The sequence below is a fragment of the Pieris napi genome, chromosome 6 (genome assembly GCF_905475465.1).
Source record: "Pieris napi chromosome 6, ilPieNapi1.2, whole genome shotgun sequence".
Lineage (NCBI taxonomy): Eukaryota > Metazoa > Arthropoda > Insecta > Lepidoptera > Pieridae > Pieris > Pieris napi.
In genome coordinates this window covers 8,311,091-8,334,237 of record NC_062239.1, presented here as the reverse complement: position 1 = coordinate 8,334,237, position 23,147 = coordinate 8,311,091, and the positions used below count along the sequence as shown (strand labels likewise).

The following is a 23,147-nucleotide window of genomic DNA, read 5'->3' as shown; positions in this document are numbered from 1 at the left end:
TCTAAACCATTCCCAGATCCCCTTGAACACACACAAAAAATTTCATCAAAATCGGTCCAGTCGTTTGAGAGAAGTTCAGTGACATACACACTCACAGAAGAATTATATATATATAAAGATGTCATGGCCGAATCGTCAAATTTATTGACTTAACGCGATGTGCGAATGCGTGTGTCTAAAAACATTTTTGACATACGGAAGTCAAGACTTAACGCGTTCGACCTTTACTATAAATCTTCCCTATAAGTGTTTCATTACAAGTACCAAATACTAAGAAAATAAGATGTTGATACCTGTCGGCGTAGCTATTATATTTAATATCATTGCCTTGCCAGGTTACAATGTTAAGTTTTTTTCGTGTAAATTTGTATCAAACCAACAAACACAGTCCTATACATTCATCAAACATACGTTACGTGGGGTCTTTTAAGTAACCTGAGGAAGGTGACGGTTTTTAGAATTATCACTCTTTTTCCCAAAAAACGCGGGATTTTTTACATTGTCTGTTCTAAGGAGTGTCTATTTCAAAACAGATTGCGTTGCATTAAAAACTTTATTGAGAAATTGTTTAGCATACAAGTCCTAGATTATCTAATCGAATTAAAAATTAAACATTTTTAAAGAATTTTTATAATACATAGAATGTTAACATTGAATTGTTATTTTTTAAATGGCGGCTGCATATTGTAAGCCTATTGTGTATGTGTTACTATGTTATTTGTTATGCATAAAAATGCTCCAATTTTTAATAAGTTAATGCAAGTATTTAATAAAATTACCATTTGTTCAGGGCTTTTTATTGTGTTCAGTATTGAGAATTCAAAATGACAGACGATACACGATTCGTTTGATTGTGTTTGGTCAGCAGCTTGTCATATTACTGATTTGCGATACGATGTCTTTCCGTTTGACCAATCATAATCGAGCGACACGTATCATTTTGTCTCTCATTTTACATTCTAACAGCCTTTATCATCACTAACCGAAACATAAGACAATCTGTTTTTCATTCTTACGCTACAGAGAAAGGCTCAAAATACTTATTGTATTTTTTGTTATTGAATGTCATTACACATATTTTATTTTTGCTATGTAATGTGAATTAATTGTTAAAGTTTTAGGAAATGCAGTGACTTTTTCAACATTCACTTTGTACATTATAAGTCGGTGCGTTTTTTAGTTTAAGATATTTGCATTTATTTAGTATATTACGATTAAATGTGTTTTCCTAAATTTGGAAAAATGTTAATGTGCAATACTGTGTTTTAAAAAATATTTGTCGCACGAAACATTAAATATTGTTAAAAATAGACGACTTGTTTAAGTGATTTTCTTGTGGTTTTGAGTTTTAACTGAATTCTCTAATTATCTCATTCATACGTCCTGTGCCACGCACACGCACACACTGTTATTTATTCTCATGAATGTAACAGTGTAAAGCACTTTAAATAAAATATATGTATATATGTGTGTAAATGATTTTTATTTTTGTGAAACCCAGAATTAGTCCAGGTGAATTAAAAAAGAACTGTCTGATATAATTTATTGTAAAAATACACATTTCCAATACATAAAATTTTGTAATACAATTTTCGAGTCTTGCTACTGCTAGGCAATCCAAGTCTAGTTACTGCTCATATACTGGCCTAACCACATACGATTTAAGCTGCAGACTTTCTTCGCGTGTGACCCCTTCAAGTTATCATCATCTTACCAGCAGGGAACTCTTAGATACGTCCCCACTACGGTCATTGCTGTACTACCGCTCGTTGTATCTTCTCCTGCTGTTCTTTGCTCTGAAGCTGTTGTAGGGTCAGCAGAGACACACCCAGTTGATCCTCGCGAGTGAAGGGTTGGGCCATTTGTCGGAGCCAACGCTTGCAGATCTGTAAGCACAAGTCGTAATATTATCTTAAGTTGGGCAGCTGTGTAATAAATATCAGATAAGTTGAATTGTGGTGCCAAAAAACTCAGAAAATATTAACATAATGTTCATAAATAATAAGATTGTAGAGCCTGTCGATAACAATAATAAATAGAAAATATTTTTTTTGCAAACATTGTAATTCTTTAGTAGTTGTGTTGTAAGTCGTTGTAGTCAAGAATAGTAAACCTTAAAAACATACTAATCCAGTAGCTGTATATCACTATATGCATCAATCATATTGCATCATATCTTTTTTAACAAGAAGAGAAAATGGAACAGAGGCACTAGGTAACTATAGCTATATGTTCCTGTTAGTAAGTGAAGAGGCGTATTTGGATACTTTTCAATCCGTTTCATATATACATATATAATAGTAAGTTTCATTGTGAATAAATTATTAGTTTTTACCTGCACGGCTTCCTCAGTTGAGAGATTAGTAAGAGAGTCCTTAAGATGTTCCTGTATCCATCTTGGCAATTTAGTTCGCTTGTCCGCGCGACTGAAACGCTTATCCGCGAATATCATGACACCGTAGTCTGTTTTACCACTGAAAATTAAAAAATATTTTTAAATTAATTCGGGTCTAAAAGTATACAACAAAATATGTAAGTGTTATTCTTTGTTTAACGTTTTGTAAAGTACAAGGCAAATTAATATCTTTGTATATAATTTGGTCTAGTGTTTAAAGAAGTTCACACAGATATTAGAAAAAAACTTATGTTCCAATATTGATAAGAAAAAGTTGTTTGATAATTAATAATTTCCTGTAGGTAATAAAATAGGCATAAACTCTAAACATACCGTAACACTCGTCCGACACACTGAGCGGCGTGACGCATCGCGTCAAACGTTAGGAAGTCGTTTTCACGTATCTATTAAAGGGATACATTATATAAATATACATATATAACAATTAATAAATACATTTACAGAGTATTTTATATAACGAGTTTACATAACTTGACATATAGAGTGTTTTTACAATCATGGTATACAAAACTGTTACATCACATTATAATAAAATGTTGCCATTTAAAAAGATTTGATTATTTGTTGCATTGAATAGGCTCCGAAACTATTGATTTTTTTTTGAAGTTATACTTCTTTAGGCGCGTTATGAAAAATTTATGAGAGTGAAATTTTACAATGCGCGCGCACCTGTGACACAAAATTAGGAGTGTGATTATAGCGTGCGCGAGCGAGATAGGAATAAGACAATCTACAAGTAAAAAGAAATAGAATATGTGTGAAGTTCGTATGCCAAGAATTTTGAATTACCATAATGACATTTGTCATTTACCTTTTAAACATAAATATAAAGGAGTTTTAATTATTTTTTCAAAGAAATTTAGCAATGCTTTTTGAATTATGATCAGAAGTGATTTAAATTGAATATTTAAACCAATACTAATTAATATTTGTGAAAAAACTGTGCTCATCAACCTTCCTAAGTGCTTCAATACAATTGAGGTTAACTATCCGTATGTTTTATTATTATTATCGAGTAATGTTTTGATAAAAAAATGACCACATTGTTTAATCAAAACATGTAATTTTTCTGATTTAATCTAGCAAATATAAGGACAAGAGAAAAAACAATTGATGAATCAGTGTAAGTGCACTAAATTGAATACAAAAAAAGAGTTGTCATCTTATCGCTGTGAAACATCAAAAACTGGAGGTGGAACAAAGCCAAACTATTTTTAATAATGCCAAAGAATTATAACTTCTTACGCGCGTAGATAAGTACACGGACCCTTTTTTTAATATTTGTTCGCCATTAGAATTTAGAACCCCATTCCTGATGAACATAGGTTATAGAATATTTTCAATAGGGTTATGGTTCTGTGTGAAATTACGTACACTATCGTAATTTCACACAGAACCATAACAAAGGTGTTAAAAAAACTAATTAAAATTAATGAACCGCGTACACGTGCAAACGATGCAACTTTTAGAAACTTATTTATCTACAGGCAAAGCTATGCTATAGAACATCATGCTACGACCGAATTAATACGGGTTGAATCGCAGAACACTATTTCTTTAATAAAAATATTCTTTTGTAACACAAATTATCGAAATAAAATGGCATGTAACGATGTATAACTGATAAAAAACCTCGTGAGAAAGAATCAAATATTTAAGTAGATTACAATATAATTACAATCCAATTGAATAGAATTAATAGTTTCATTTCAATAATTCCTGTTAAGAATATAATTTTATGAATTGAACTGTTTTTTTTAAATTAATGTATGTATGTGTAGTTCTCTTAGCTCTATGGGTAATTTAAAACATTTATTTAATTATAATAAATGAGCTTTTGGAGAATTTAACAGATTAGGGTTTTAAATATAAACTGTTTAGGTCTACCATCCTTAAATCTCAAATTTTCGATCTTAAAAATATTATATACCTGAAATTGATCCCTCAAATACTCGAGTCGGGCTTTAAGTATCCGACTCTGCGTGAAGACGTACGGAATCCCGAACATAAGTACAGCTCTGCCCAAATGGTGGTCGAAGTCCACTCCTTCCGACACTTTGCCGCGAGCCACGGACAACAGCACTGCCCCGCGGCCGCTCTCACACGCCTCAAACATTTATTCAATTATTATTTCTATATACATATTTGTTTCATAAATAATTTTATTTTTAAAAATAGGTGTGGTAATATAAGTTAATATCTTTAATTATATTTGTTTTTTCCGACTTATTTGTATTATAAAATATATAAAATAAATTTCACACGCTTGCTCTTCTTTGTTTAATAAGGTTATTATACATATTATAGTTATTCTGTTAATTTTCTTTAATTGTCTTTAATTACGGTTCCCTGCCAGATCGCTTAGTAAGTTTTAAGTTCATTATTAATATTACTTAATACTTGTATGCGTAATAAAGTAAATAAGTAGAGCCTTATCGATGAGAAATTGCTTATTTTATGTGATTATGAACCAGGAGGCCATTAAGAGATGTTATTAGTATCACCAAATTTATTCTAGTTACAGTATAGTTTTAATATGGTTTTAATTTGCCTTAGTTAAAAAATTTGAAATGATTTTTTAACTGTTTTTGATGAGGGAATTTTTTAACCTGCATTTAGAATAGGAATAAATCATTTATTTTTAAAATATTCGATACTGTCAAATATCATGTTCTGGACAGTTTAAATATTTTGCTTAATACCTTTATATAATTGATGAGAGCGAAACTCGTTTCTGCAGAGTCTTGGGTCTCGATGAAGAGTAGTTTATGTCGTTGGAGACTTGCCACAACACCTGTAACAACAATTCTTATACTCAGCTTTTAAAAAAAGTCTAATTGCACCGATTTAACTGAAATACTCTTCTATCTCTTTTCATCATAGTGTAAATACAATTTGACTGAAACAGACAAAGAAAACTTGCAGTGCAATAAGTCTGATTTAGTTTTTATAAACTGGTAAGCTAAGTCTTCTAAAAATATCGAAAAAACATACATTTTTATTCGATTTTGAAAATAACCTATGATAACATTATCATCAGAAATTCTCATTATAATGGAATTTAATATTTATAAAAGTAAATGAGAAATTTATTTAAACCCCATACAACGTTATTCAAGTGCTTTTTGTATTACTTAAATTAATGGAAATTTTGAAATCCCACTAATACAATAAATATAGAATTCAGTTTTGACAAACAAGTGATGTGAGTTTTTTTACCTTGATCGTACCAAGCGCCAACGACACTTTCTAAATATAAATACGAAGTGAAGAAACACACTACGCCATCGGGTACGCACGCTGATATCTGAAAAAATAACAAAAAAACCGATAAACTAAACTCAAGACTTTTTTTTATTTAGTTCAGCAGCTTCTTGATACATTACGATCTGTATTTCAGTATCATTATCCGACATTCATATAATAAATAACAAGAAAATATGTAAAAAAAAAACAAAAAAATATTATGGCGCCAATGATTTCTTTTCCTTGAAATAATTCCAACCGTTACACTAAAAAAAGATTTGTTAGAAAATAAATTTGTTGAAAAAAATTTGTTTTCTAAAATCTGAATAAGCTTTAATAAAAAATATAAAAACTTTTTCACACGAAAAATGTTATAATATAAACATTGCGTTGCATGGTTATAATTTATGCAAAATTTAACGCAAATTGTATGGAAAGACTGACCCAGTGATTGAGTTAAAAAAAAAATATTAGAAAAATAACTTCTAAAATATTACAATTGCGCCAACAAATGTGTGTCTGATAAGATTATCAGTCAGACAAGCTACAGGACAATACGTTCTGTAAAAAACTACAATTTTCGTATGTTTACGAATTGAAGAAACTTGAGTAAACCTCGTCCAACGGTAAGAATATCTCACCTCAACAAGAAGTTGTCCATAATTTCTGATGACAGCGACGTCTTCTCGAGTCTCATATTTAGACGATATTGCAACTTGGTCGCTGCCTTTTGACACTATCTGAAAATTTGAACATAATTCTATGAATAAATGGTTTCTTATTTCGATTATAAACAAAAAATATTAAGAAGTTAAATAATAATGTTTTCAATAAGTTGTAAATCATGTTTTTTAAAAAAATAATAAAATGTGGGTACTGTCTTTTATTTATCTCATATACATATAGAAAAGATTGTGTGTGTTTTTTTAAATAAATAAATATATGAGAAAAAAGAAGCGTTAATGTATTACAAAAGTCTGTAAACTGTCACGTGAAGCAAAACAAAAATGTTTTTTTTTCGTTTAACTTTGGTACCAAGGTGCCAAACTCCTTAGTGTTTCTGTTGACTTAGTTTATTTATAATGTTTAAGCAAGAATAAAAACATAGAGGGACAGTGTATTACCATGGGCAATAAGCAGGGCCGTGCGAGGGTCATGGTGAAGGAACTCACTACAACAGGATGGAAATCCAAGATCTTCGGGTACATGTCCAAAGGAGACAATGTGCCTGAAAAATCACAAAATTATTCTACGATTAAAAAATAATATAAAAAATTTACGTTTTTTTAGACATGAGGCGATTAAAATTGCTTTTATTTTTTACCATCTGTATTTGGCAACTGACAGTATATGTTAATTCAGTATAATTTATATATTTTACATAATATGTATATAAATAATTGCCTCACCTGAAGTAATGATGACACTCTGAAATCTCGCGAACACCGGCTTCATAGCTATTGAAGAATCCATACACCTGAAAAAATAAATATTATATAACTAAATTTAGATTTCATACCAAGGCTCCAAATATCTTCTTAATTTCGCAGATAACCATAGACATAAAGTCTCAAGTTCTACGAAAAAAAAAAGATGATCATGTGTCTGTGGCTATTTCGGAACGAAACAACAACTTAAAATAAATAGACCATGTTGAAGTTATTTGAAAATAGCTCCCTGAATTAAAAAAATATTTGTAGATTGTGTGTACCAAGTGGGAAATGAAAAAAAAAAGCGCGGGAAACTTCGTTGATGTTTCCCTACGTTTTACTTGAAACTGGCATAAAGCTAAAACGATTGCCATAACAAAAACTCCCTGCTCTAGTCTATGCTCGACATTCGCAATGACGACCACCATCGCGACCTTAATGTAGAGGATCGTAATGTTAAATTGTGTCTGACAATTATAAAAAATACTTACGAAAAATGCAATATCGGATTAGACACAGTGGGTGTTCTATCATCAAAGGGCTCTATGATTATGACGAAGCCTTTGGTATACGTAGACACTAAAGTAGCCAAATTAGTCACTAGCGTCAGGGACGCGAGGTGAGAAGGGTCAGATACCTGTTAAATATAATTTTTTAACCTCTTCAAAAAAAAAACATATTACAAATACAATTTTCTATAAAAATGGTGATAATAAAGAATGAGATGTTTTTATAGACATAAATTTTAAAAAGTCTCGACGTTTTGAGTGCTTTTGAGCAATGGTATAAACTATTTTAATTATTTATCGTAATTAATTTATACTAAGATATTTATGTATGGGAATTTTGAAAGAATCCAGCGAGAACACACTATAGAACTATTAATGACAATTATAAAATAATGAACTACGTTTAATTATTTTAAAATATAGTAAATTATTAGCTTCATTCTATAGTTCTTACTTTAATATTTTAATACTAAACGATTTTTAAAAATCTGTACGTTTTCAAGTAATAAAAGATAATAATCACCTGTAGCGTGCGCAAGAGTGACTGTAGTCGCGTAGCACAAAACCTTAACGGTTTTCGCTCAATACACACGCGCGCTGACACGTCCTTCAAGAAACCTGCGTAGATATATTGTTTATAAATATTAATAAATTTGAAGAAAAAAATTAGAATTTTAGTCAATAACTTTAAAATACTGAGCACATTACATACAAAACGTATATGTATGTAAATGTTACATTAAAAAAAAACACCAAGCTTAAAATGGTGAATTGTATTTTGTAATCATGTTTTTAAAATAACATTAAACTAATTAAGCAAGTACTTAAATATATCCTTGCAAAAATACCAAAACACCAGTAGTATTTTAGAAGTAATTTTTCTTTAAAAAACATGTAATATTTCGAGTTTAGCACCTATTTGTTAAGTTTATTAGAGAAATAGCGCTTATAGTCCGGTCAAATTAGACATAAAAATAGTGGTCAAATAATAAAAATTCCCGGGAGCCAAAAATTGGTGGAGAGCTGGGGTTTACCATTGCAAGTAAAGTTTTAAAAATCCACATCGAGCCTATGTGTGCTACAAAAGTTATTAGGGATCAAAGGTCAAAAATTGAGGTTTTTTGATTTTTTTTCGAAAACGGTAAGTTTTATCAAAAAAACGTTTATAGCCAAAGTTGTATATCTTAAAATTCTCTACAAAAATGATATTCAGGATTTTTTCCCTAAGAGTTATTCCTGAGATATCGCGATGCTAAGAGACGGCTACAGTGACATTTTGACCTTTGACCTCGAATAACTTTTGTACCATACATAGGATCGATGGGGATTTTAAAAAAAAATTGTAATGGTAAACCGCAGCACTAATTTTTGGCACTCCGGGAATTTTTGTTTTTTCAAATGTCTATATTGACCGGACTATTACGAAATTTTTTTAAAAGTAAATAATAAGTTCATTAATGTTACCAGCGGGAGATTCCTGTACAACATGTTGTATGCGGAGACGTGTCTTGAGGTATTCGATAAACCGCTTCAGAAAACCCAAGAAATGCTCAGCATTGCGAATGTTACCGGGGACCACCTCTATAGTAAAAGATTTTATTTAAGGAAATAGTCAATATTTTTCTGTTTCTTTTTTTTTTTTTTTGGAGTTTATGGCCTGGTATCTAGACCTTTAGGCCAAATTTTTCTGTTTCCAAATTTAGGTAAAACAGATCATCACATACAGTTCTTTATAACTACTATAGACAAAGAAAGAACACAGACTATACAAAGCTGTCAGTGTTGGGACAGTGGTATTAAATACTGAAGATGGCTTTAAAAGAAAAAAAACCTAGTCATTGAAATAAAACTCAAAGAATTTTGAAATCCTAAGTATAAAATACATCTTTTTATTGAAATTTAAAATATTTCTTTTATTTCCTAATTCACCCTATTAACTAATCCCATAGACATATTATCAAAAAGAAAACGATGAAGTTTGTTTCATATTTTTTTTAAAGATTTCATTTGAAAATTCAACAAAAAAAAAAAACATCACCTGGTATATGCACCAGTTCGTTTAATTTTTATTAGATGTCATACCATCCAAAACCTCGTCAGGTAATACGGGATTCGCGAGTATTGTGTCCGTATCTCTCGCTTGGGCCGCTTCCCGTAATCCTTCAACTAATGCCTCATACTCAGCGGCTAGACGAGTGCTATCCTCTGCCTTCATTCTATAACAATAAAAATCCATTTAATATTTCATCCTCATCACTCTTGTTACTTCAAGTGATTCTTGATGGTATGTTTTTAGGATATAATAATATATACTTACTGAGCCACGGACTTCTCTAGGGATTGTAGAGCTTGTGTACTTTTGTCTATGGTACGGCGAGTGATTTTGACGCTGAGCGCGTCTATACATACATTGTCTATATTGTGAGCCTCATCAAAGACAACTACTGCTTCCTTATTCAACTCTTTCGATACAACCTCTGCTATCTTTGGATCAAGTAAGTAGTGATATGAATACACTACTATCTCTGCATGTATTATCTGTGGACAATTGAGGTTGTTTAAGTGAAGCCAGAACACCAATTAGATTTTATGAAAAGCCCTTTATCTCTTGGTTTATAAGTTTTATTGAGAGGTCTTGGGGGTTTAGTTAAAATACCTTAGTAGTGTATGTAGAAAGTCGAAAACTTAATTTGTATGAAAATGACAGTTTGTGTCGACAAATTTTCATACAAATTTATTGCATCTTGACTCAACCCCCTTTTTTTATGAGAAAACTTTTGTATCAGGAGGCTCTTTAGGAAGAACCTTGCCTATAACAAGTACATGTAAATACAATAATTACATGGAACAGACATAGGAGATGTCTTTGCCTTATGCCCTATTGGAGAATTTCAGGAATTCACATTTTATTGTAGTAATAAGAAACACATTTGAGACAAAAACACTTGAAAATACAAACCGCAAATCTAGAGAGAAAGTAAGGACACCAGTTCCTATCAGCTCCATATTGCTTTAGGTCATCTACATTATACACTCCATATGGTAGCATTGATTCTCTTCCCTCAGTGTTAAAACCTTCATAAAACTGGCCTGACAACAAAAAAATATAAGCCAAATATATACCATCTAAATAGAAACATAGATTTTTACATGAAGTTACATGATTGCAAATGTTTTATTAATTTAGAGTAAAATATCAACCAAAGCACCCCATTAAATGAAGTTACTTATTGAAGTCAATAAAAAAAATATATAAAATACTTACAAATAGGAACACTTATATCATGCTCATGCCTCTCTCGGATGTAGCTTGCAGTTAGAGAGTGACACTTGCCATCAACTAATTTGCCTTCTCTTTCTTGGGAAACCTATAAAAATATATCCTTAAATCCCTTTTGAGTGATTTATTCCGACATGTTGTTTTATTACAACATGATACAAATAAAATAAAATTTATTTATAGTAATTTACCTCTGGATGTATACACATATTTTTTCTAGAACTTAAAACAACTCCAGTAAGATTGGGTCTTTCTCCTTGTGACTTTTCATAGTACTTAAATAGATTTTTTAATTCCTCTAAAACTTTTTCTATTTCAGGAATAGTTCGGGAACAGTATATAAGTTTTCTGTAAAGATACATACCATATTTTGTTATGCTGTATTATTTAATTAGAGTAAATAAATGCTTATGACTATTCAGTATTATATTATAAGTCTACAAAACATTGTTAATAATAGTCAAGTAATTTTATAATAATAATAGTACATAGGAAACTATGAATTCAATTCAATTCCAACTTAACATGGGTGAAGCAAGTGGGGCTATAAACAGAAAACAACAAATAGACAAATTATTTAACATACCCATCATATTTTGTATAACTCACCTTACATGGTGGGGGTTTTGTATCATATAAGCAACAATAAGTGACAACAATGACACAGTTTTACCGGTCCCTGAAGGCATTTCCAACAGTCCATGGCCCTGTTACAAAACAGAGGCAAAAAAATTATGCATCAGGATAATGTGTTCTCAGTTGCACATATTATTATGGTGGAATGAAATCTTTCAAAGCTCTTCTAGGAGCAAACATTTACCAAGTCCTCTTGTTGTATAAAATAAATAAGTTACCTTAGCATCTAATGCACGCTTCAATTCCAGCATGTATGCATATTGCTCTGGATAAATATAATCGTATGGAAAGTATACAAGTAAGCCATCTACAGTTAACCTAGAAAAAAAACGTATTATGATTCGCTGCTATTACGGTAGGATTACTATTTATAAGCAATAATTCTTACTTCATGATTTTTCTTTAATATTATTGAACCTGTTTTAATTTAACAAGCCTTAGATTTAAATAGTTGGTGTTTAGGTGGATTCGTACAACAGTTTTGTACACAAACAAAGTCACAGACTACAGACTTAACTAAATAAGAAATAACTAATGAACAGAATAAAGTTGTACAGTAGTACCAATCATAGACTATTTACATTAAATATTGTCAAACAGTTATAAATTTTGATTAGACAAGTAGCATTCAATTCTTGCAAGAACTACTTTTGAGTAATATAGGACTATATTACAATAAATTCAATAGTACACTTTTATGATCATATTTTTTAAATCATTTAAAAAAAGGTCGCTGATACCGGTGACTGGACCAACCTTCTAGTACATACTACATTATTATTATTTGGCATTCGACGCTGCCAACCTACCGACAACAGATGCAAGGATGAGATAATTTTAAAAAATTGCGGGGTTTTCTTTAAAGTTTCGTAACAGGCGGCTTTCCACAGCTCATGAGTTTGCTCTAATCTAAAAGGGTTTTTGTTATATAAGGGAAAAACCTTATGGTAAGAATGAGGGGGATTTTCATTATGAAAACTTTAAAAAAAGAAGCAACTTTTGTTTTTGTATAAAAGATGACTTTGCCTTACTGAAATGAAATAAGTATGAGCTACAAGAACGAATCTAGAGTTCGCGTAATACAGTTAAACTTGGTAAAACTTTACCTAAACCCATACTAAAGATAGATAGATATAGGTTCATGAGGCGACTCAAACTTCCACGTCATTTTAAAGACCTATTCATACATATTTTGTAAAACTTCTGTATCTTAATGCAGTCTTAGTTCCATAGATAAATACATAAAAATAAAATATGAACCCAAGAACCATCTATTATAAAATCTAGAATAATATTTTTGATTTCAAACAGTGGTGAGCAGTGGTGGCGCTTTGAGATGGTGTAGCTTTTGTTAACTTATAAAAAAAACATACTTGTTAGCCATTCTTAATAAACGGGTACTATAGGTTTGTTATGCTATATATTTGTTTTTATATAATTAATCTTTCATTTCTCACTATCACTATGTTGTTTGATAAGAGGCACTGTTTGCATATTATGAATTATACTGTTTGTTGATGACCTCTGTGCTAGTCGTTTTTGCTCTGGTCTATAATGAAGGTGATTGTGTTAGGAGCTGGGATAAACGGCACAACATGTGCGTTGAAAATAAAAGAAAAATACCCGGATTATGATGTAAGTTAATCTTTTCTTACAGAATACGGAAAATTTGTACCTCCATAGTTTAAAAGCGCTATATATCGGTGATAGTAATACATTGTTTTTAAATGGACAAGTAGAAGTTTCGTTCAGAAATTCTTTTCCTGACACATGCCATTAATTTCGGGTCTAAGACGTGCAAGTGTAGATTGCGCACATAGTTCTTCTATAAGCCGTTGGGGCACAGCCATTTGTCGAATACACGACCTCAGGGTTAAGAGTATCGCCTTATCATTAGCCATAACTGATTATAAGAGCAGAAATATTGTTTAACTCGATTGGTAAGGAGATTGAATGTTAGAACTTCAGAAGTCAATATATACAGAACTAAATACAGATTTTAGACAAACACCTACCAATAAACGCTGAACATTAATTTACATCTTAACATCGTCAATACCGATTTCCAAGAATACTAATGTAATTAGTCGAAGACACGTTTACATTATATTTTAAAAAAGGTGAAAATCTACGTTGTAATACAAAATATGCTTTTGAATCATAATATTCAAAAATCTATCTCACATAGGATTTAAAGTCAGTAGCGAGATGGCAGATTACTTAGACTACTTTTCATAGATTTTACAAACGATTAGAAAAAGTAATTACAAAATAAATACGTAACCGATTTCTTAAACAATTAGAGCACTAATCTAAAAAGTAGCGGCTACTGTTTATTAACGGCTATTGGAAATACATTTTATTTTCGACTTAACTAATTAATAAATTTTTCAAATTCTCCCTACAATTATAGGTAACGTTGTTAGGTGCGCAATTTAGCCCAAACACTACTGGGGATGGCTCAGGAGGCCTTTGGTACCCTTACCTTTGTGGAAAAACACCAGAAGCTTTGATTAGGTAAGCTAAGTTCTCATAATGATATTAAAATAGACAGACAGTACTAAAAATTATACCTACTTATGCATATGACAGCACTTCTATATTTTTGGCATACTAAATTGAAACTTGAAGGTTAAGCCGAATTTACATTACGAAACTAGTGGCTCGGAATTAGTTTTATGACATAAATTTCATCAACAATTTCACGTGTAAATTTACAGTTTCATAATGCATGTATCGGTTTCGCGACACTGGATAAATTTCGTCACGCAACTACTTTCACGATGAAAACGCGACACGAAACTAGTGTCGCGAAAGCATTTGCACAGGGCAGACGTGTGTGTTTGAGTGCATCGTGCAGCTAAATGACCGCCAAAATGGCAAACCAAATACCAGCGTAACGAGTGTCTTTGGGATCCAAAACAATCTGCATCGCAAAATGAAGCTTTGATGTTGACAGAGCCATGTCGTTGGTGATACTGTTGATTTCACGACACTATTATTTTTTGTTAAAGTAGTTTCACACGTGCTGCAACTATTTTCATGAAACTCATTCCAACATGCATAACACTAGTTTCGTAATGTAAATTCGGCTTTACTTACAAGCTTGTCTTTTATAGAAAATGGGGTATGGAAACCTACGGTCTACTTCTTAATCTTTGGCGGCAAGGTGGTTATGGAATAAGCCTACAACCAGTTTTCGTGATGTATAGAGATGGGACACACTCAGCGCCAGAGTGGACCAATCACGTTTTTGGTTACGTTGAGCTAGACCAGAAACAGTTGGAGTATTTTAATAAACTCTTTTCTGTTCAGTATGTGTATGTATCGATGTCTTATGTTTTTTGTGTTAACAAACTTGATCAACCAATAATTATGTATTTTATATTTACTTGATTGACAAACCTCAAAAATTTTCATGAGTTGCGATTACAACTTGTATGATATAAATGAATGACTCAAATTAGACAAATTGTTTCCTTAACGGCAGTGTTGGCCTAGTGGCTTCAGCGTGCGACTCTCATACCTGAAGTCGTAGGTTCGATCACCGGCTGTGCAACAATGGAACTTTTTTTCTATGTGCGCATTAACATTTGCTTGAACGGTGAAGGAAAACATCGTGAGGAAAGGGAAATCGATATGTCTCACACCCAAAAAGTCGACGGTATGTTTTAGGCACTGGAGGCTGATCACCTACTTGCCTATTAAATTTAAAAATTATCATGAAACAGATTCAGAAATCTGAGGCCAAGTCCTAAAGAGGTTGTAGCGCCACTGATTATATTTTTTGTTTACTTAACGGATATTATGCATGTTTATCTCTTTTCTTGTACATAATGCACACATCACCTTTACAGAGCTGGCAACACATTTAACACGTTTGTTGTTAATCCATCCACACTTTTGAAACGACTCGAACAACAATTAGACGAATTGAAAGTTACAAGAAAGCAAGGCAGTGTGAAATCCCTGACGGATCCCATGTTAAGGGATTATGACGTTATTATAAATTGCACGGGTCTAGGAGCTCGGGAAGTAGTCCCCGATGAAAAAGTGCACCCAATAAGGGGACAAATACTTAAGGTATTGTGAAAAGAAGTATTGTTAACGATTTATATCCGTTAAAGAAGTGTTATTCTAAGGTGAATATTAAGCCTTTCCATTTTGTTCAGGTAGACGCGCCTTGGGTGTTCTACAGTATCCAAGACAAATGCTCGGGTCACTATATAATACCAAAGTAAGTTTCAACCATTCATAAATCAGAGCAGCGGCGGTCGCGCTCAAATCAAAAAATAAACTACAAGCTCCCTCCTTATCAGATTGCCAAATCGTAAAATGACTGCTTCGCGACTGATTTGAGCGCGACCGCCGCTGCGAAAACAGCTGTGAGAGTTCGAAAAGTGAGTTACAGAATTGCAAGGCAGAATTAGAGGTTCGGAGGCCTTAGTGACTAAAGCATAGCCAGAGTTCGAACGCAAATAAGGCTTAGTGGATTTTTCTATGCCCGCAATGAACACTTGTCAACATCGTGTATGACATTGACATGGCTTATACTTAAAACTTGATCAAACTAAGACCAAGACCCAAAAATTCTTATAGAGCTACTGAATTTTAATTATTAAGGGGTTTTATAATTTGTCACGAATAGAAAAATACATATTAAAACATACGTTATTATTGTAAATTCCATGGTGATATAATTTTTAATCTTTTGCGTACTAAACAAACTGCTCGAATCTTTTTCTTTATAAGTGTATAATATTAGGACATTTTTTTTAATACTACAGCGACACATTTTGTGTACTTGGCGGTACTGGTCAAGCGAACAACTACAGTACCGAGGTGAATAGCGATGACACAGATTTTATTGAAAGAGGCTGCCACAGTTTAATACCGTCATTAAAAGTAAGTACTTTGACAATTATAGTTTATGCCAAATATAACGTATTTTCGCGCGTTTTATGCAAAAGAAATCACACTGTCGCTGCTCCTTCCTCCTCTTCGAAGATATTCTCCTTAAAGGCTGGTTGAAATATCGAATACAATTTCGAATTTAATTTGGAAGGGAAGGCTAAATTTGCCTCTAATAAGCCTGGAGTGCTCAGCAAGGCAAGAGGTTACTTCACTCCGGGCTACCGCTTGAAACTATATAAAGCGCAAATTCGGCCCGACATGGAGTACTGTTCTCACCTCTGGGCGAGAGCCCATTACCAACTCTAAGTAACACCAACTAAGCGTTTTTTAATGCAGCTTTTGCCGCACAACACAGCTTTTAATATAATAATTATGCATTTCTTGTACTTTACCCTCTGAAGGTGTTTTTTTTTTTCATTGTTCCTTATTAGGTATGCCTGGAAGAAATCGCTTGTTAGCGATGCCTAATAACTTATGTAACCTATTTACTTTTTGATTTTTTTATATGTATAATTATGTGTATTATGGCAATGAAGTATAAATAAATATTTGGAACCAGATGCCCACTGAATTATTTCCAAACCAATTCGACACAGGGTCCTTCAAGAAAAGACTCTGGCATTGAGAGTGTCATTGGGTGGCGGTATCGCTTAACATCAGGTGAGTCACCTGCCCGTTGGCTCCGTTATATAAATACACTAGTGGACCCGACAGACGTTGTCCTGCATGATATTTCAAGCGATTAGTAAAGCAAAGTATGAAAGTACCGACTGCAGCGCCATCTGGCGGGCTGATTTGTTTAGATTGAATCTAAACCATTCCCAGATACCCTTGAACACACACAAAAAATTTCATCAAAATCGGTCCAGTCGTTTGAGAGAACTTCAGTGACATACACACTCACAGAAGAATGTTATATATAAAGATGTACATATATATACAGCAAAATTATTTTCTATACAAAAACTTTGTGAAACGCTTAAAATATATTTATTTATTTATGTTACTGTTGTATGTATAGACCGCGAACATACAAAAATACTTTGTTGGATTAAGACCAGCCAGAGATGAAGTTCGCGCAGAAGCTGAGAGGATAAACGGAAAATTGTATATTCACAACTATGGTCATGGTAAGACTATCGAAAACACTATATATAAACCCATTATTAAATACAGTTGCAAAGCGCTCATGTTTATTTAATTAAGTACCTTTATTCTAATGTAGTCTGTGATTTAAGCTCTAGGAAAGTTAATTTTTGTTGGCATAACAAATACAATTTTAGAAATGTTTTTACGTAGGTTAAATTAGTAAATCTTTCATTCTAAATATACTTCATTTTTACTTAATAAATATTTTTTTGTTCTGACGCCGAACAATGGCAAATTTTCAATGTGTTGTAAAATTTCTAAATGTATAATTTAGCAATTCAATCAGCTGAATAAAAGATAATCGGGCAATCAACTGCCGGACTCTTTGTTTTAATTACCTATTACATCTATAATTATTTTGCATAGAGTATATGAATCAGTTTATAATCTACCTATTTCTGTTTTTAGGTGGAAGCGGATTTACCTTATTTTGGGGATGCGGCAGTACAGTTTTAGAATTATTTGAAAAGAACGTGGCTATAAATAATACAAGCAAATTGTAATAAAAATATTTATCAAACAATGTATATATATCGAATATCTTCGCACCATATCCTTTGGTTATAAAACTGGCGATAATCAGATCTGAATAACAATTTGAGTAAATTTGTACGCGATTTAGCCTTTATTGTATAAATCTATATTATGATCATTAAAAAAAATAAACATTTAACAAACTTATCATATTACCTTAATTACCAGCATTTTTATTTAAAATACCCCTATAATCATTACTAACTCTAACTTGGTTTACGGAATATAATTGCGTACTATAGACAACATATTTCAAGGATACAATATTTATTACTGATAATTAATGCAATAGCATTACCAAAATCAATTGTATCATAAAATATTGTTAAAGCACTATGGCACTTCAATGCTGACTTTAGGATTTACGCACGGTGTCGTAGATATCGGTCCTTCGTTGAACCCGGATAGGAATAGAGCTCCTTACGTCCTCAAGCATAGATAAATCTAAAACAAGTAATTTTACATGTTAGACGTGACAACGTCTTATTATTCGATGGAGCCGGCTGCACGCGCGAAAAAACATGACTCATGCGGCGTTACCTCGCTCTGAGGCGTTACATTGACATAATTGTGTTTATGCGTACAAATAAATGTAACTTGATCAATTCAATTGTGATTTCCATTTACCTCCTTCTCTATATCCACACAAAATATCTATCAAACAAATAATATTTTCTTTTGAAAAATGCTTATGACGTCACGTTCAACTATCGTCAGTAAACCGACTTTACGGACAACCGATTTTTTTAATGTTGCTTTAGACCCTTGCATTTAATAACCACAACCAGTGCAAAGTAAACCAACGGGCTTCGTTTTGACAAAATCGACTCTAGAATCGAAATGTGTGTGAAAATGTAAAACAAAATGAAGGCGTTCCTTTTGATTGAGATTGGCCATCTGATGTCTAGTTCAACATCTTTGACACGCTACTTGATACGTCAAATTATTTCCGTTACTGAAATTTTTTAAAGTGCGCTAAACGTGCAGAGAAATTTCAAAATACTCACCAACAGTGTGTACAAGAGTATCCTCTTTCTCATCAAGTTTAGCGACGACTGCTCCCCACGGGTCTACAAGGGTAGTATGTCCCCAAGCCACGTAATCCGCATTTGCATCCCGTGCAGGGCTCACCAGAGCCACCCAGAGTTGCTGATCAGTCGCTCTGGCCCTCCCGAGCAACTCCCAGTGTTTAGGCCCCGTTGTCATGTTGAACGCACCCGGGTAGATTAGTAAGCCACAACCTTTATATAAATTGTATAAAATATTGTTAACACTATCCCGAGGTTGGAAAATTATAAGAGTTTAAAATTTAGACATGTATATTGCCCTGTTAAAAAAAAGACTTAATACCTTCATTGGCCATTAGATGTGCTATCTCTTGAAAGCGAAGATCGTAACATATTCCCAAGCCGATTTTCACACCATTGCATTCAAACGTGGTTATCTCATTTCCTGGTTTTAATACTTCTGATTCTTTGAATGTTATTTTGTTAGGAATATCTATATCAAATAAATGCATCTAAAAAAAAATAATTTGCATTAGAAGCAAGAAAACATCTCACTTATGCATTTTTTTGTAAATTGTTCTGATATGCTTGTTTTTTAAGGATTTTGATGAATGTGTAATATTATATTAGATTTTCGTTTTTCCTGCGTTAAAACCCGTGTAAATAATGAATGCGGGCGCGGTACTCGTCCATTAAAATAGTTGTTATATCTCGTAAGATGTGTCGAAAGTTAATTCTAGATATGAATAACGTATTTAAAATAAAGCATAATTGAAAATTATTATTTCAAAATAAATTTAATTACAATAAGAAAGTCTTAACCTTAGATGATGAACATATGCTGCCGATATATTTTTTTGAATATTCACAGAGAAATAATTTCGTCGAATTTATTTTTACATAACTTCAGGTACTATTGTACTTATCCTAAAGTAACTCTGTACTTATAAAAAAGAAACTCTTAAAATAAGTTTTCTTCTTGTTTATGAAACATTTATGTTATACAATGTTTTATATTATGTTTTCCTTGTTACAATAGAAATATATTTTATTAATTTGAAATTATTAGTCCCTAGTGTGATCAACTTAGCAAACTCTTTATATTCGTAAAATTAGTATGGACTTCTTATTATTTTTGCCACATAGAATTAGTATTAAGAAAAAATAGCTTTATTTGTATTTTATAATACCACAATTCATATTAAATCTTAATCACAAGGAGTTTAAAGAATAGAATTAATATAATATGTGACATAAGTTCATAAAATCTAGTCATAGATTATTGGTTATGTTATTTAAAAAAACCCCACCTTCCTATATTTGGCTACTAGTTTTCCATTAATATCCCACACAGTGCAAGTATTGTAAAGTTTGTCTCCACACCTCTCTGGGACTGTTCCACCTACAACACATACACCAGCCTCGGCTGCAGCTTGGGATAAGGCACGACTTGTCTCACCCAATGGTACTTCTTCTGCATACTCATTGAAGTACTCTGAAATTAAAAATACAATATAATTACACCAAAGCTTCATAAGAAAACATTATTAAATCTCCATTCATACAAAACATACATATTTAGTAAAATAAAATAATGAAATAAATTTTTAACTTACTGGTTCCATAAGGAGAGTTAAAACATTCGGGCAGTGCAACTAGCTGTGCTCCCTTCTCTTTAGCCTGGTGAATTTTTTTTACTGCTTGAGCCACATTTTTACTCTTATCTTTACCTACTGATAACTGAACTAAAGCTATTTTAAGTCCTAGAATATAAAATTTACTAGTAAGTATTCATAAATAATACATAATATAATTAATAGGTAGAAATTCCGCGCGTCATTATTGATAAGGAGTTATGATAACACTTTAAGCGCTTAGTTTTAGATAAATAAATTGTTTGCTCGAGAATATATATGTTACTTAGAAATTTAAAATAAAGTCGGAATACTCTACCCATACTGTAAAATAATGGTTTCTTTACGAAACGTGGATGAATCGCATCGGTTGCAGTGACTGCCATAATAGCACTAAAATCACCTGTTATTTGTAATTAATGTATTTTTTTACCTCTACTCAACATATTCAAGGAGATGAATTAATATTGTTAGTAAGAAGAAGAGTACTAAGCAATCTAAGGGCATAAACAGTATTCACTATTGACGAATGGTTATAATATTATCAACATTGAAATTGCGGTAAACAGTAAACACTAACTTTAACTTTCAAACTTTCAACACCTATCATTATGTTGAAGTAAACGGACATTTCATCTATAATAATTGTCAATCTAATCCTAGATTGTCAATTGTCATCAGTCCAGTCGACCTTTCTATAAACATACTGTATATTATTATACATCAAGATTATGGTTTTCAGTTTTCACCGATCAATCTCCTTCGTGCCTTCTCCATCTACACGACACTGACGAAGTACCTTGTGCCCAGTCGGCACAAATAAAAGCCATTAAAAAAAAGGGTGCGTGTACTTATGTACGCAAGTAAGAAGTTATGCTTCTTTGGCATAATAAAAATAGTTTTTGATTGCATGCAAATAATTAATTACAATTAAATAATCAAAGATTGGAAAAGGAGTCATCATCAATAAAGTTCAGTTTACATTTGAAAAGTTAAATAAATAAATATTTATTAATATTAAATTTATATTTATTATTATATTCTAATATTAATTAGTATTGATTTAAACATTCAATTTAAATCACTTCTGATTATAATTCAGACGCACATATAAAATTCGCACTTGTATAATGAAAACAAAATGAAAACACGTGTTTCAAATGTAGAAACTCAAAGCATGTGGATAAATATTAGGTCCTTACATATGAAATTGGCGTTTTACGTTTTGGCCACTTTGACCTCAAATATCTCCTCTTTGGTTAAGAATTCCAAATTAAAATTTGTACAGCTATTTACTCATGTATTTGTGCTTCGATGACCGTCATTCATTTGTTTTTTTCTTCTGTTTTTTTCTGTTTGCGTCACTCATTTTACAAAATGGAAAACTTAAAGTATCGCATTATTTACGAGTACGAGTTCCGCCGTGGCACTAGTGCTGCGGAAACGACTCGAAGGGTGGATGATGTGTATGGCGGTCATGTTGCAAAAGAAAACACAGTTCGTTTTTGGTTCCAACGTTTTCGTTCTGGAAATTTCGACCTCCAGAACAAGCCCCGTGGACGGCCTGAGACCCAAGTTGATAGTGAAGTATTGAAGGCTATTGAGGAAGCGGATCCATCGCAAACCACGTCCGAGTTAGCTGCAGACTGCGGTGTTAGTGATAAAACTGTTTTAATTCACTTGAAGCAAATTGGGAAGATTAAAAAGCTTGAAAGATGGGTACCTCACGAATTGACTGAAGCAAACCGGCAAACGCGCGTCGACTGCTGCGTTACATTACTGAACTGGCACAATAATGAAGGTATTTTAAACCGAATCATTACCTGTGATGAAAAATTGATTCTTTACGATAATAGGAAGCGCTCAGCGCAATGGTTGGATCCTGGCCAGCCAGTCAAATCCTGCCCCAAGCGAAAATTAACCCCAAAAAAGTTACTTGTAAGCGTTTGGTGGACTAGTGCCGGTATTGTTCATTGCAGTTTTCTCAAATCTGGCCAGACTATTACGGCTGATGTCTATTGTCAGCAATTGCAAACCATGATGGAAAAGCTAGCGGCTAAACAACCTAGGCTGGTCAATCACTCCACGCCACTGCTACTTCACGACAACGCTAGGCCACACACTGCACAACAGACGGCTACCAAATTAGAAGAGCTTCAATTGGAATGTCTAAGATATTCTCCGTAGTCCCCGGACCTTGCTCCAACAGATTACCATTTTTTTCGAAATTTGGACAACTTCTTGCAAGGGAAAAAATTTAACTGTGATGGGGCAGTCCAATTCGCCTTCACAGATTTTATTGATTCCCGTCCGACTGGTTTTTTTAGTAAAGGGATCAATGAACTACCTATGAGATGGCAAAAGTGCATAGAAAACAATGGTTCATACTTTG

The 23,147-nt window shown here is 32.5% G+C and overlaps 3 protein-coding genes across 4 annotated transcripts; 1 reads left to right on the top strand and 2 right to left on the bottom strand.

The window, feature by feature from the left end:
* Window positions 1-539: 539 nt before the first annotated feature.
* LOC125050157 (general transcription and DNA repair factor IIH helicase subunit XPD) lies at window positions 540-12,043 on the bottom strand. Its single transcript, XM_047649786.1, has 20 exons — window positions 11,906-12,043; window positions 11,736-11,835; window positions 11,491-11,588; window positions 11,073-11,229; window positions 10,867-10,969; window positions 10,561-10,691; window positions 9,919-10,139; window positions 9,684-9,817; window positions 9,066-9,182; window positions 8,125-8,219; window positions 7,584-7,729; window positions 7,072-7,139; window positions 6,787-6,890; window positions 6,304-6,402; window positions 5,636-5,723; window positions 5,119-5,210; window positions 4,347-4,523; window positions 2,729-2,799; window positions 2,336-2,474; window positions 540-1,886 (listed from the first exon to the last, which is right to left on the bottom strand). Exons 1-20 carry the CDS (start codon window positions 11,908-11,910, stop codon window positions 1,749-1,751), a joined length of 2,283 nt encoding a protein of 760 aa, XP_047505742.1. The 5' UTR covers window positions 11,911-12,043; the 3' UTR covers window positions 540-1,748.
* A 933-nt stretch (window positions 12,044-12,976) lies between these two features.
* On the top strand, window positions 12,977-18,275 carry LOC125050158 (D-amino-acid oxidase). Its single transcript, XM_047649787.1, has 8 exons — window positions 12,977-13,152; window positions 13,931-14,034; window positions 14,637-14,837; window positions 15,375-15,600; window positions 15,690-15,754; window positions 16,305-16,422; window positions 17,453-17,561; window positions 17,989-18,275. The coding sequence occupies exons 1-8, from the start codon at window positions 13,072-13,074 to the stop codon at window positions 18,081-18,083; spliced, it is 999 nt and encodes a 332-aa protein (XP_047505743.1). The 5' UTR covers window positions 12,977-13,071; the 3' UTR covers window positions 18,084-18,275.
* LOC125050159 (omega-amidase NIT2) lies at window positions 18,078-21,324 on the bottom strand. 2 transcript variants are annotated; one of them, XM_047649789.1, is made up of 6 exons: window positions 21,189-21,324; window positions 20,738-20,884; window positions 20,432-20,616; window positions 19,465-19,633; window positions 19,122-19,355; window positions 18,078-18,558 (listed from the first exon to the last, which is right to left on the bottom strand). In XM_047649789.1, exons 1-6 carry the CDS (start codon window positions 21,199-21,201, stop codon window positions 18,470-18,472), a joined length of 837 nt encoding a protein of 278 aa, XP_047505745.1. In that variant the 5' UTR covers window positions 21,202-21,324; the 3' UTR covers window positions 18,078-18,469. The 2 variants fall into 2 exon arrangements, with proteins under 2 accessions (XP_047505745.1, XP_047505744.1); XM_047649788.1 differs by having other exon boundaries at window positions 21,075-21,316.
* Between the last annotated feature and the right edge of the window lie 1,823 nt (window positions 21,325-23,147).

Coding starts and splice junctions, on each gene's coding strand:
- LOC125050158 (XM_047649787.1), top strand. CDS start 13,072: ATGAAGGTGATTGTGTTAGGAGCTGGGATAAACGGCACAACATGTGCG. Junction 14,035..14,636: donor ACACCAGAAGCTTTGATTAG/GTAAGCTAAGTT, acceptor TGTCTTTTATAG/AAAATGGGGTATGGAAACCT. Junction 15,601..15,689: donor TAAGGGGACAAATACTTAAG/GTATTGTGAAAA, acceptor CATTTTGTTCAG/GTAGACGCGCCTTGGGTGTT.
- LOC125050159 (XM_047649788.1), bottom strand. CDS start 21,141: ATGGCAGTCACTGCAACCGATGCGATTCATCCACGTTTCGTAAAGAAA. Junction 19,356..19,464: donor ACATCTAATGGCCAATGAAG/GTATTAAGTCTT, acceptor ATTTATATAAAG/GTTGTGGCTTACTAATCTAC. Junction 18,559..19,121: donor TACTCTTGTACACACTGTTG/GTGAGTATTTTG, acceptor TACTTGTTTTAG/ATTTATCTATGCTTGAGGAC.
- LOC125050157 (XM_047649786.1), bottom strand. Junction 2,475..2,728: donor TGTGTCGGACGAGTGTTACG/GTATGTTTAGAG, acceptor TTTAATTTTCAG/TGGTAAAACAGACTACGGTG. Junction 1,887..2,335: donor CAACTGAGGAAGCCGTGCAG/GTAAAAACTAAT, acceptor TTGTGCTTACAG/ATCTGCAAGCGTTGGCTCCG.